This window comes from Branchiostoma floridae, chromosome 7, assembly GCF_000003815.2.
Source record: "Branchiostoma floridae strain S238N-H82 chromosome 7, Bfl_VNyyK, whole genome shotgun sequence".
Taxonomy (NCBI): Eukaryota; Metazoa; Chordata; class Leptocardii; order Amphioxiformes; family Branchiostomatidae; genus Branchiostoma; species Branchiostoma floridae.
This window is the reverse complement of record NC_049985.1, coordinates 3,298,967-3,312,053: the sequence shown is the minus strand read 5'-3', so window position 1 is coordinate 3,312,053 and position 13,087 is coordinate 3,298,967. Positions and strand designations below refer to the sequence as shown.

At 39.8% G+C, this 13,087-nt stretch overlaps 2 protein-coding genes across 9 annotated transcripts in view; one reads left to right on the top strand and one right to left on the bottom strand.

Moving 5' to 3' along the window:
- The window catches only part of LOC118419074 (ankyrin repeat and SOCS box protein 13-like), an 8,815-nt gene extending 2,501 nt beyond the window's left edge, over positions 1-6,314 (top strand). For 5 of the 8 annotated variants that reach the window (XM_035825345.1, XM_035825349.1, XM_035825347.1 and 2 more), the window contains exons 2-6: positions 2,694-2,881; positions 4,065-4,215; positions 4,547-4,681; positions 5,416-5,607; positions 6,063-6,313. In XM_035825345.1, coding sequence (XP_035681238.1) covers positions 2,694-2,881; positions 4,065-4,215; positions 4,547-4,681; positions 5,416-5,607; positions 6,063-6,199 — 803 coding nt within the window. In that variant the 3' untranslated portion in view covers positions 6,200-6,313. Of the gene's footprint in view, positions 1-1,777; positions 2,882-3,521; positions 3,710-4,064; positions 4,216-4,546; positions 4,682-5,415; positions 5,608-6,062 lie in introns of those variants that run through there. The other 3 variants (XM_035825346.1, XM_035825350.1, XM_035825352.1) reach the window with 2 other exon arrangements.
- A 3,267-nt stretch (positions 6,315-9,581) lies between these two features.
- Positions 9,582-13,087, bottom strand: part of LOC118419073 (transmembrane protein 33-like) — a 13,171-nt gene continuing 9,665 nt past the window's right edge. Inside the window, exons 7-8 of the mRNA XM_035825344.1 lie at positions 10,298-10,381; positions 9,582-9,853 (exon numbers count right to left, since the gene is read on the bottom strand). Coding sequence (XP_035681237.1) covers positions 9,721-9,853; positions 10,298-10,381 — 217 coding nt within the window. The 3' untranslated portion in view covers positions 9,582-9,720. The remainder of the gene's footprint in view (positions 9,854-10,297; positions 10,382-13,087) is intronic.

Here is a 13,087-nt window from a genome sequence, read left to right as displayed (position 1 = left end):
ACGGCTGGATACCAGGCTACTAGACTTTGTTGCTGGAAAATGACGTAATGCTAGCAGATGGATATAATTACGGTCACTAGGAAGTCATTCTCCATATTTTAAGAGCACTCTGGAAGCTGAAGGCCACGCCAATTTATTCTCTTGGTTTTCGGGTATTTTATGTGGGAGCATGGCAAGCTGACATTTTAAATATGCAATAAACTTCATTGTCATTTAAAAGCAGAGGAAGGCAGGAAGGAAAACGTTAACATGATGTCCACGCTACAAAACTGAATGTACTAAGAGCCTTCTCCTCAGGCTTCGTTTTCATTATGTTTTCCAGTTCTACAAATTCGTGAACTGACAAGCTGAATTGGTGTACCTCAATTTGCTACTAAATGCGACTGTTTTATAGAACGTGTATACCTCTATATCACGATGTTTAGATGAGAACTTACCGTTAGCTTTTAATAGTAAAATCCTTTTGACAATTTCATGATTTCTTCATATCACATTTTTTGTCAAAGGGTCCACTGATGAAAAAATGAAAAAAAAAAACTGTATATAATCAGGGCGACCTCATAGAATGTTAGGGCAGAGCTGTTTATATGTCCAAGACCAAGGTTAATGATTCAACGTCAATGCTACTTTTAGCCAAGTATTTGGATATTTCAGATATTATTAAAACCACAACATATAGGGCTGGGTACTAGGAAGATTGAACATTTCGTCATGGCAGTTGCATTAAGACAATAAGATCCCACGTCGTGGTCAATTGATGCAACTATTTTTTTAATCATGATATAGATATTATGTGATGACGGTTATACAGATTAAAGCTTGGTATAAACATGGTTGCATCATCTATTTCAGGGCTCGACATACTTTTTTCTGCGTACCTGCACTAGTGCAGGTAATATTGAAAATCACCTGCAGCAGACAAATTTTACCTGCACCACTCTGACTTTAGGAAGTATGGATCATACCAAAATTGATTAGGTACTATTGCTATTTTTTTTATAACTTATAGTTGCTAACAGTCAATGTAGCTAATAACAATCCATTTACACCTACATGATAAGGCATTAATGTATAAAACCCAGTACAAGGACCAGTGCAGGTTAGGTGCAGGTAGACACCAGAAATACCTGCAAAGCTCTAGTTTTACCTGCACTAACCTGCACATGCAGGTGGTATTTCGAGCCCTGTATTTAGATGCCAGGGAAAACCTAATGGGATATGCACAATAGATTAGATTCATCCTTGGGTAACCGGGTGTTCTATTTTGGTTTTGCAAGCGATCAAGCTGCTAAGGGGTGACTTTTTGGTTTGCTCCAACGTTTCCGGATTCAGCTCACCAAAGTTTTCCATGTTTTCCCCTGAGTTTGGAGTTTGTTCGATGTTCCGGGTAATTTATGGATTCCACGGATGGGGAGAGGTCATCGTAAAAGAGGGTTAGTGTAAATTTTCTTTGTAGCATATAATATTAACGTATCTTCTTACTTCTTATTTGTTTACAAACACGTCTAATCCTCGCCAGACAGGGAGCAACATAGCAACATACCTTAAAGCGGATAGTGTGAGTAATGGTAAAAACAATATACTTGCCCAAAGAAAGATCTGGATATCTGAAGTGTGCATACCTCGGAAATTACTGATGCAGTATTATTAGACATCTTTAAACTCATCGTTTCTCTTCTCTATATTGATAATTAACATATTGGATAAAAGTAATTCAATGGTCAAGACATGAAATAGATGTGAGTATGGTGATGATAATACTAGTATTTAACTTGCTGATGATGTGTTTTGTCATGTGACTTCGGGGCCTTGTTGTCGGAATGCCCAAACTAAAAATGTCATATCTTCTCCCCATGACGTCCATGTCAACAGTTCTGACTGTTGGTGTCAATTGTTTTGGCAGTTTTGATTACTAATTGAATATAACTACACAAACACATATAAAGTCATACATGTATATGTTATATATTAGATAGATTTTGTCTGTCGAGCCATCCTTTAGCTCAATCGTGAGGATTGCAACAGATAGTTTTGATTTGATTTAGTACTAAGTTTATAAGCATTGCAACGATACATTACTACTTTACATAGGCAGCTATTGCTGGTGTCGTGCCTTCTACATAACGAATCATAGACAACGTAGCAAAACAAGTACTGCATAACCTACAAACCTGAAACAAAGCAAATACAATCCACACGAAGGGTAAAATAACGATTGCAATACAGAAAAAAATAACAGTTGTCCTTGTCCAAAATCTGGGCTAAACGTTTAACGCAGCATGCCAGCTGTGGAAAGTTACATCATATGATCAGATAGAGGAAACCTTGTGACTTCTTGATGTTTGTGCATCACCACTATCCTATTTCTGTCTCGTAAACAGGATAAGAAGTTGCCAGTATGGGAGAGATAAACATTGCATCACAACTTCTCTGGTTCAGACCGTTCTGTGCGCCACTGAAGGTTTTCTGTACTTTCTTCTTTAAGATCAAGGTTCTGTACTCTGTTAGGTCTTAAAATCTTGTCTTCAACTCAAGAATCAAGAAACAGGGCTGCACAGTTTGTCTTCTTAAGATATTTTGGAAGCTGTTGTACTTGAGACAGTACTGTTGGAAGCCGATGGCTGGTGCAGTGTGTGTGGTAAATACTGGAATCATTTGTCAGACTGGTCAGATCGGTTTGTGCCTCCGGACAGGGACATGGGCGGACCGGTACCCTCTCCACGACGCGGCGTGCTGCGGACAGGTCCTCCTGCTGCAGAAGCTGGTGCAGGAGGGTGCGAACGTGAACGCTCGCACGCTTAACTCGTTTACCCCGCTCCACGACGCCTGCCTGGGCGGACACCCGGGCTGCGTTAAGATTCTGATGGGAGCAGGAGCACAGGTGGGCAGTAGTGGTAGTAGAATGTGTCGGAGTCACAGTCTTAATTGTTGCTATTAACGAGGGCATTTCATAACAAGACTTTTCTTGAGCAACCTCATGATTTTTCTGAACGAAAATTGCAAGGTTTATGTCATTCGTTTGAAGTTAAACGTAAGACGCCAACTGAAATTCAAATCTGCTTTTCATATTCATTTTAAAGTTGTTATGTTCACAATCTGGTCATTTTTGTCAGAACCAATTGGATGTATGCAGCAATGTTTTCCCGAAATGCCACACTATCCCTTGTTTATCTATTTTAAAAATCAAAATAAGCAATCTGATAAGGCACAGTCAAGCATCCGCGGCATCAAATGCCGATGCATGATGGTTTTAAACATTTGTCTCTAGGATGTTTTCAGCACGGGACTTTCAATGATGTGAACCAATCGATCAATCAATCAATCAAACAAACAAACAAAGAAGCAATCCTCAACTCTACAGATGCATATCCAAATTGTGCCTTGACAAACATGGAATAAAAGACTTGCAATCGATCTAGAAATTTTCAACTCAGGCCCTACGCGACCCTCAGTTCAGGCTGTGACACATCTGGCTACCATGATGTAGTTAGTTTGCAGCGTCTGTAACACTTTCCTTACAGGTTCGTACGAGGAGTCGTACCTCTTACACGACGCAGCAGCCAATGGCCAGGCTCATGTCCTGAGAACGTTGATAGAGCAGGGGGCGAACGTAAACTTCCGCACCCCTGACTGGTGCATGCCCCTACATGAGGCCTGTCTCGGTGGGCATTACCGTTGTGCACAGGCGCTCATCAAGGCTGGGGCAAAGGTAAGAAGGATTTTAAGGGAATTATTTTATGTAAAATCAAGGTTAACTATCAAATATGATACTGAATGTTTTATTCCTCTGTTGCCGTGTTTGATGGTGAAGAAGTGAAATGATTTGAATTGAGAAAAGACAGTATTGAAAAAGGGATAACACGTTAAGAAATGAAATAAAAGGCCCTTGGCATTGTCTTGAATCATTATCTGTTAACGATTACAGTAGAATTTATAACATAACCTTTACAAGAAGAAATGTGGAGGCTGAAAACCAAAATACATGTTAACTTCACAGCTATGGTGTGGCTAGACGTTTTGGAGACATTCATTTTTTTATCAATGCTGTTGTGTCCATGTTAAAGTTGAACCCGCGGACCATAGACGGGGACACGCCCTTGACCTTTGCCTGCTCCAGAGGAAGTGTTTCCTGCGTCAAGCTGCTGCTGAACCATGGGATATCCCCGGACCCAGGGCTCTTCACCAAGTCACCCCTCCATGAAGCCTGCTTTAATGGTGCGTCATTTGAAATTCATTGTTCCTGTGCCTAAGTCGCTCAACATTTTACTTACAGATCATGGCTGTCCTAATTTCATGATCACTGTGTATTTCTGGGTCCAAATTATCAATACCTTCGCCAATAAAGTTGTGTTTTCGTTGTGTTTGTCTGTCCGTGAACAGCATAACTCGAGAAGCCTTGGATGGATTCTGATGATATTTGGTAGGTTAATGGGGGTCGGGATAACGAAGGCCATCCTCTGTAATGGGCTCCCTACTGGCTTGCTAAGGTACTGCAGTGGATTTCCGTTTTTGATTGTCTCTTTTCTTTTCCCTGTTTTGCATTCAGGTCGGCACGAGGTTGTGGAGGTTCTCATCGATGCCGGGGCTGATGTGGAGACAGTCGACTCACAGTACGGCAGTCCGCTGCATGTGGTCTGCAGTAGGAACTACCCGGAGTGTGTAGAGTTGCTGCTCAGGGCCGGTAGGTACAGGTTATGACACGTATCAGACTTTTGCGGTTTGATGGTAACGTTAGATGGTCCTACTTCTGAGATGGAGGAGAGAGATCGATCGACGTCCAGAAGTCAGTTACATGTGGCCTGGAGTAGGAATCATCCAGAGTGCCCAGAGTTGCTCCCTCAGGGCTAGCAGATCAAAGTAAAGACACGTATCAGATCATTTTTGTCGTCTGGTGGAAGATGGTCCTGCTAGGATAGACAAGAATTCATTTGATCGACTTCCAGCAGTCTGGTGCATGTGATCTGCAGAAGGAAGTATGCAGAGTGTTTAGAGCTGGTGCTCAGAGCTCAATTAAGTCTTATCATCATCATCATCATATCGTGTCGTGTCAGTACTGAAACCGGTTCAAGTCGCCTTGGTTAGCTTCACTAGTACAGGTCTTAATCGGTGATATTTGGACCCAGTACACATTCACGGAGAAAGTTTACTAATGATGGCCACACTGACACTCAGCTGATTTCACCCGCCCAATTTCAGTAGGTTATCTCTAGTTCTACCTACTCCGCTCCTGGATTTTTTCGGGGATGGTAAGTAACAGTCATGATGTCCTCAGCACTTCATAGCATTTGTGGGCCAACGATTCTAGGCCATGAACTTGTATACACTATATAGAGAGAAAACGGTTTGATATGAGCGATCAACTCAACTTTTCATTTATGAAACGTCAAGAACAAAACAACCATACCTTTTGTCTAGGTGCTAACGTTGATGCCACCAAGAACTACGAGACTGCCCTGCACGTGGCCGCCAAGGCTGGCAGCCCTGAGGTGGTGCAGGTCCTGCTGGAGTACGGGGCAAACATCAACGCCAAGGACATCAGCAAACAGAGGCCGCTTGACCTGACTGACCCCGGGTCGGAGGTCAGGAAAATCCTCACGTACAGAGATGGTGAGTACTTGAATATGAATATGAAGTGGTCAACTTGTATACAGTTAACTGCCATTCTGGACAAAACATGCCAGCATGACAGTAATCTTCCTTTTTCGCTCTGGAGTAGAACTTTAATAATATGAAAAATGCCACATCTGACCCATGTTGTATCCGTCTTTCTGTGTAGAGTCAACAATGATACTATTAATGGCATTGCTATAGACATACAAATGTAGGTAGATGGGTAGATATACGTACTCACAGTTCAAAGTACTCAACTAGTCATCGATGTGTGATCTCTCCATTTTCAATGTTCAGACTTCAATTTCTATCACTCCTTTCTCTTTGCACAGTTAAATCACCTTTGGCATCTCCAGGTAAAGCTTTAGCATACCAAGGACGTTATATATAACATTCTTGAGCATACGTAACGTTTGCAACTTTTGAAACTTTCTGTTTATTTTCCTCATCAGCTCACCCCAGCCACCTGATGCAGCTGTGCCGCCTGAGGATACGGCACCTGCTGGGCAAGGAGAGAGTCAAATTCGTGCAGCTGCTGAGGTTGCCTCCTCTTCTACAGGACTACGTGCTCTACAAGTTTTTCAAATGATCGTCTTTTGTATAAGTCTTCAAATTACACTCTAGGTAATGCCCCTGTCACACCGTTAGCTACATTCGGCCGTACATGTGTTTGTTGATTTAGCCTGAGTACCGTCCTCCGTAGTGACCGCTGACTCACTACTTTCGCTTGCTAACAGCGGTCACTACGGAGGATGAAACTCAGGCTATTGTTGATTACTAGAGGATTGGCGAAATTAAAGCTTGCCAAAGACTGGGTCGCATCTAATTTCTCAAAAACAATATTCAATGACATGTTTAAATACATTTTAGAATTACTCACTTCAACAACGTTGACTCTTACAATTTCAAAAATATGATAATTATGTCCAGAATGACTGCAGCATTAACATTGTAATAATGTTCCGGGATTATCACTTTTTGGTATGTAAATAATAATCATAGTAAGATAGAGAACGAACGAGTAATGGCAGAATACAGGAACAGTTTGTATAGAGAAATGTACAATGTCTTTAGGTACTTATAAGTGAGCAACCGGCTGACAAGTTAATATTGTAAATACAGCTAAGTTAAAGTACAGTAGCGTGGTGCACGTATGTATGTGATATGTAAAATAATAGGATGGAATGTGAGGGGCGTGGAATAAAAAGAAAATGTACGTGTAGATAGCAAGCAACAATGCAAGATACCACGAAAATTTCCTAAGAAAATTCTCATGAGTGACGATATATATATGTTCCAAGTTCAAATTGCAAAGCAGTGATCAAGGGTGTTTTCATTTTCTGAAATTCTGTACAGTTCAAAAATATGAATTCAAGTATGCAAGACTTTTGGAATTGTTTTGAAAATGAGTGCAATAAACCTCAGACAGTATATTTTCATCTACTGTAGTTATTTCATTGCCATTATGAATGATTCACTTCTCAATCAAGTACAACCTACAAATGTAACAGTAAGAATCTTGTACAATACAACATTTGTTGATAATGGACATTTTACCTAGAACTTTTCTTTTCACAGAATTTCACTTGCAATAAAATTCACAATATAATCGTTATAACAATTATTCATTGTCCATTTTATTTGAAATTCTTTTGAAACAATTTTCTCCGCAGGATTAAACAATACATTTTTGGTACTTTTTATACAATACTGTATACTAAATTTACTTACATGTACTTTGACATTATGATTAACATTATGAATAAATACAGCTCACAGGGCAATGCTTGGCTTCACATTCAAAACTGTCCATACAAAGTACGTTCTACATGAGAATCTCATACTACAGCTCAGTACACTCACTATTCACAATACAGAAACTGGTACAAAAAGGTGCCAACTGAGAAAACAAATTGTGAAAGACCCTGGAGTGACTTTAAGAAAAACTATTGAAACAACATTAGTTCTTCTTTATGGTATTTTCTTATCTGTAATAACTTTCAGTCAGAGATTCAATTTTTCACACAATCTGATTGTTGAAAGTGTCCTCAAAAGTCTAAGGTTGAGGTCTTTTTTTCAGGGCTTAATCATTCACACCTAGACTTATCAGCAATTTGCAATCAGCAATCTAAAATACTATGATTTACACAATACATTAGATTAGGTATAGGTACAAGACAAAGTCAGTTATATTTAGTTACAACATGCAGTTGAGTATGAATAAATAGCTTACGTTGTTCAGATTATGACACTATAGCTAACAATGTTTAACACTTGAACAATTATATCATCATGTGAAATCACTGGAAGGGCAAAATAGCTGCTTATGCACATTCAATCTTTTACAACAAAGAGTAGAATGTGGATTGGTACACTAAACTACTCCTTTCAGAAAGACACACTTTGGTTGTATTCATCAGTATGATGTTTGTTTTTATACACATCATGCATTGTACTGAGTATATGCTGTCAATCTGTGAATTCTAATTTCTATGTAGGACAGAACTTTTCTCATAACATTTCAAATAAGCAGCATACAGGACTCCGAAGCACCTGTACAACTGGTCAGGCTATTGTTACTGACAGCACATCTTTTGATAACTCAATGATATGTTTGTGTTACATTTTTGTACAGTAGGTATGATGATTGTTTAGTTGTATGGACAAATATACTAACCTCTGTATTCAAAATGGTATCATGCCATCTGTTCCATCCATAAGTATAGGTAATGTAAAATTAATGTACATTTTGTATGGGTAAGTTAAAGGAGAATGCCATCTGCTTTTAGATTTCTAACTTGTCCTTCCCACTGTGAACATAGCTTATGTAGGAAACTGTTATATGACAATTGGTTACACATGACTGCTGCCTTAAAAATGGTTCAATTTTCTCCAATGATACAACCCAAATGAAGACATATATGTACATGTGAGCATACACAATAGATATGCAAGTGTGAGAATGCAGATAACAGTCACTGTGCTACAAAGAAGGGGTTTGGCACGGGTCTGCCAGCACAGTGGAAGAGCCAAATTTGGTGGGTTTATCTCTGTGTAATTAGCGGTTACACACATTGAAGTTGAACAAATATTATGCGGATGACCAGAATAAGGTGGATCTAGAATATGGTGATTCATTGTGTTGGATAATTGTGTGGATTGAATTCGTTTCTACGATAGAAACCTGCACACAATAATGTTCATGCTAGAATAATGACAAATATGCGAAACTGTGTCACTGTGCGATGGGAGGAGCGAGGCGTGAGATGATGCCAATGGCCTTGGTGCACATGTTGCGGATGAACAGAATATGGTGGATCTAGAATATGGTGATTACTTGTGTTTAACATGTAAGATTGAATTTGTTTTGACAATAGAAACCAACACACAATGTTTCATGCTAGAAAAATGACAAATATGCAAAACTATGTCACTGTGCGACGGGAGGAGCCAGGCATGAGATGATGCCAATGGCCTTGTTGCACATGTTGCGGATGAAGAGAATTTGGTGAAATTATCTTCTGTTGTGTTGGAAATTCATTCATGAATCTAACTTGGATATGTGTAGGCTGAATTTGTTTTGACCATAGAAAGAAACACACAATAAAAAAACAATATTTCATGCTAGACTGATTGCTGCTGAAGAGTGTCTGACCACTGCAGCAGCAGAACACAGTGGACTACTACTAGAAAAATGACATACATGTATATGCGAAACTGTGTCACTGTGCGACAGGAGGAGCCAGGCGTGAGATGATGCCAATGGCCTTGATGCACATGTTGCGGATGAATGGAATAAGGTGGATCTAGAATATGGTGATTCCTTGTGTTTAACATGTTTAGATTGAATTTGTTTTGACAATAGAAACTAACACACAATAATGTTCATGCTAGAAAAATGACAAATACGTGAAACTGTGTCACTGAGCAACGGGAGGAGCCAGGCGTGAGATGATGCCGATGGCCTTGTTGCACATGTTGCGGATGAATAGAATAAGGTGGATCTAGAATATGGTGATTACTTGTGTTTAGGTTGAATTTGTTTTGACAATAGAGACCAACACACAATAATGTTCATGCTACAAAAAATGACAAATATGCGAAACTATGTCACTGTGCGACGGGCGGAGCCAGGCGTGAGATGATGCCGATGGCCTTGGTGCACATGTTGCGGATGAAGACGGGACAGCTGGGGCGGGAACACATCTGCTCCATCATCACGCGCAGCTCGTAGAACAGCTGTCTGCAGAGCAACGAATGGGGAAAGTAAAAAGTTAAGGTTTGAAGGTAGTGACCAGCAATTGTTGTAATCTAACTCAACGGCTGTATTCTGAAGCCAACGCAAGAGTAAAAACAAGTTTTGTTACGGAAAAAACAAAACAAGATGTCTAACTTTGTACAGTTATGTTCAAGTTTTCACACTACCTTCTGCTTTCATGAAGACCGATTGCAATAATTTCACCTTCAAATGTCCGAGAACCAAGAACGAAATTTGTGTGGCCTTAAAGTTTGCTTACCTTGAGAACAGTAATCACACTCAAAGATTGTCTAACTTAAAGAATGTCTTCAAAAGCAGATGCAAGAGTGAAAACTAGTTCAGTGAAGTTTTGCACCATGACAACAATGTCCTAATTGCGACATCTTCACCCTAGTGTCCGAGAATGAAGTAAAGTTTAAGTCTGTTTACCTTGAGTATGGGTTTCTCCTGGAGGCGTACCGCATGGTCAGGAAACGGTAGTAGATAAACGGCACCAGCAGACTCATGCGTCCTCTGGGAAGGGAAAGAGATACATTTAGTGACCAAAGTCTGGTAGGTTGCTTAAGGTTAGGAAACCAACAAAAAACAATATTTCTTCAATCGATCTATACAGCTAGACAAATGTAACTTTCTGTACATTAACAGACAGTAATGATGCTGTTCAACTCAGATGAGTACCTAGCTTTCATTACGGACACGTTCTTGGATGGGATGTAAAGCCTCAAGCACTTTAAGAATCCTGCCACACATTTGAAAAGAGTAAGCGTCTGTCATGGTGTGAGTTGATCAAATCTTGCATTTGGGCATTACGAAATGTGCCTCCTAAAGGTGTTTTATAGGCTATACAAAATGAAACAAGAAAGCTTTTAAAAAAAGCTGGCCGGGGCGCATTTGGAAGGACTACCTCAAAATTTCATGTTGTGTTCCAGTAAAATGTGCATCATTATTAAACTAGAAGTTTATATCTAAAATCTATGGGAAGTTGGCTGGAAACCTTTGTTCACTGGTATAATTGGATTTTCCGGCGTACTTTTGTGGGCGGAATTGTATCCCTTGTGTGCGCTGTGTGCCGGATATAAAAATCGTAAAAGAAACTCCGGTGCGAGACCACAGCCAAAGGCGGGAAGAGGTCCCGGATGTGCATTGTCGTTCTTTCTTCGTGACAGAAATTTCACTGTGGAGAACCTCTTAATTGGAATTCCACACGAATCCAGTGATCTTTGATTCTACCAATGGGATGTTGTGGACTCTTCAGTATGAAGCGTAGAAGTGCATCAGTGCGTCTATTAAAGTGTATCGCACACATGACAGGGTCTGATCTCATTAGGTTCCATTTGTCTTGTTGTGGTAATGCTTTAGCTTCTTCATAGGTCAGGTCAGGATTCAGGGTCATGAACAATTCTGGCCAGTTTAAATCATTAGCAGACACAGTGACAAACCATGTTGGTGGTCCAATAGTGTTTATTTTTGCTAGCAAGTTTAGCAGTTGGTCCTTGAAGTAAGCTGCTGTTCCACGTATATTCTTCATAAAAGTGTATGATGTGCTTTCAACATGTTGATCAATTTCATGATGCAGATCGCCTGCTGTTAGTGGCTGTGCTATGGATTGTGATCTAACATTACTCTGCTTTTGCATTCTACATACAATGGATATCTGACTGTACAATTTCTTGATTTCATACGAGTTCAAGGCAAAGAAGAGCCATGGGATGTTTTTTCTCCAGCAATCATTGATATTGAGCAAACGTGATTGGAAGTACTGTAAGTCTGTTAGTTGTACATCACGCGTCTGTTTGAAGCCATTTTTACCATATGGGTATAACTGTGGAAAACAGTGTTCCTCAAGATCAGTCTCTTTAAATATGCTTTGTGGTGGTGATGTTTCACGTGGTAGTGATATCACTGGGACATTGTCTGTTACATTCTGCAACAGAGATTGTAACTGGACATTTGGATTAATGTAGTTACAGGGAAAAGCTGAGAGTTCTTGGACAGTAGAAGGTGCACTTGAGAAGTCTGGTTCATTGGCGTCTGTGATCATTGGATTGAATTCACTTGACTTTTTTACCCAGTTTTCAAAGGTAGCTATGTTCACATGTGAATATAGATGATTATGCGTTACCAGCCATGTAAGAGCTTCATGCATTTTGGAAAATCGTACAATGTGTTGTGGGTCTGTTCTTTGTGTTTTACTTTCATTTGTCTGACAAGGGTGTACTATTACTAGCCCAGCTGTATCTTGGCTATGTGGTAACAGTTGGCAAGTAGTTTCAATGTTGGTAGGGAAACTTATGGCTTGACCTTGTTCACCAAATTGTCCACCTGGTAATACAATTAACTTGATGAAGGTGTATTTCAAACTGACAAGTCTTGTTTCCATTCTACTGAGTTGTTTCAGGCATGATGGAATGTCACCTGGATCCATATTGTTAGTCCAAGCATTGGGTATGGGTTTGTCTTTTTCAAGACAAATCAAACACTTTGAACAGAGATGATGTTGACCAGAAATATCATTGACTATTTTGTCTATGACAGCATTGTTGCAGTTTCGCACTTGGTCATGAAATAACAATTGTCTACATATGCTACAGTAGTACTTTGGGTGCTGTTTTATATAGCAATGAAATGCAGGAAAGTCTGATTTGTATTGTTCACTGGTATAGTCTATGCTATGTTCTCTAACATATTTTGTAGCCAATGTTTTTCTCACTCTATCACAGTTTTTCCTCTGTCGTTGCGTTTTTTCTTGTGAAGATTCTTGTTCAGCTCTTTTTGCTTTGCTAGCTTTGCGTGATGTCCTTTGTTTTGCAAGTCTTTCGGCTTTTTGCTCAGGGGTCTCATTTGCTTGTTTTGCTTTGTATGATGCTCTTCGTTTTGCAAGTCTATCGTCTTTTTGCTCAGGGGTCTCATTTGCTCGTTTTGCTCTTTCCTGTGCAAGTCTATCTGCTTTTTGCTCAGTTGTCTCATCTGCCTGTTTTGCTTTGTATGAAGCTCTTCGTTTTGCAAGTCTTTCATCTTTTTGCTCACGGGTCTCATTTGCTTGTTTTGCTTTGTATGATGTTCTTCGTTTTGCAAGTCTTTCATCTTTTTCCTCAGGGGTCTCATTTGCTCGTTTTGCTTTATATGATGCTCTTTGCTGTGCTGCTTTTTGCTCACAGGTCTCATTTGCTTTCTTTGCTTTGTATGATGGTCTTTGTTCTGCAAGACTCTCTGTCTTCT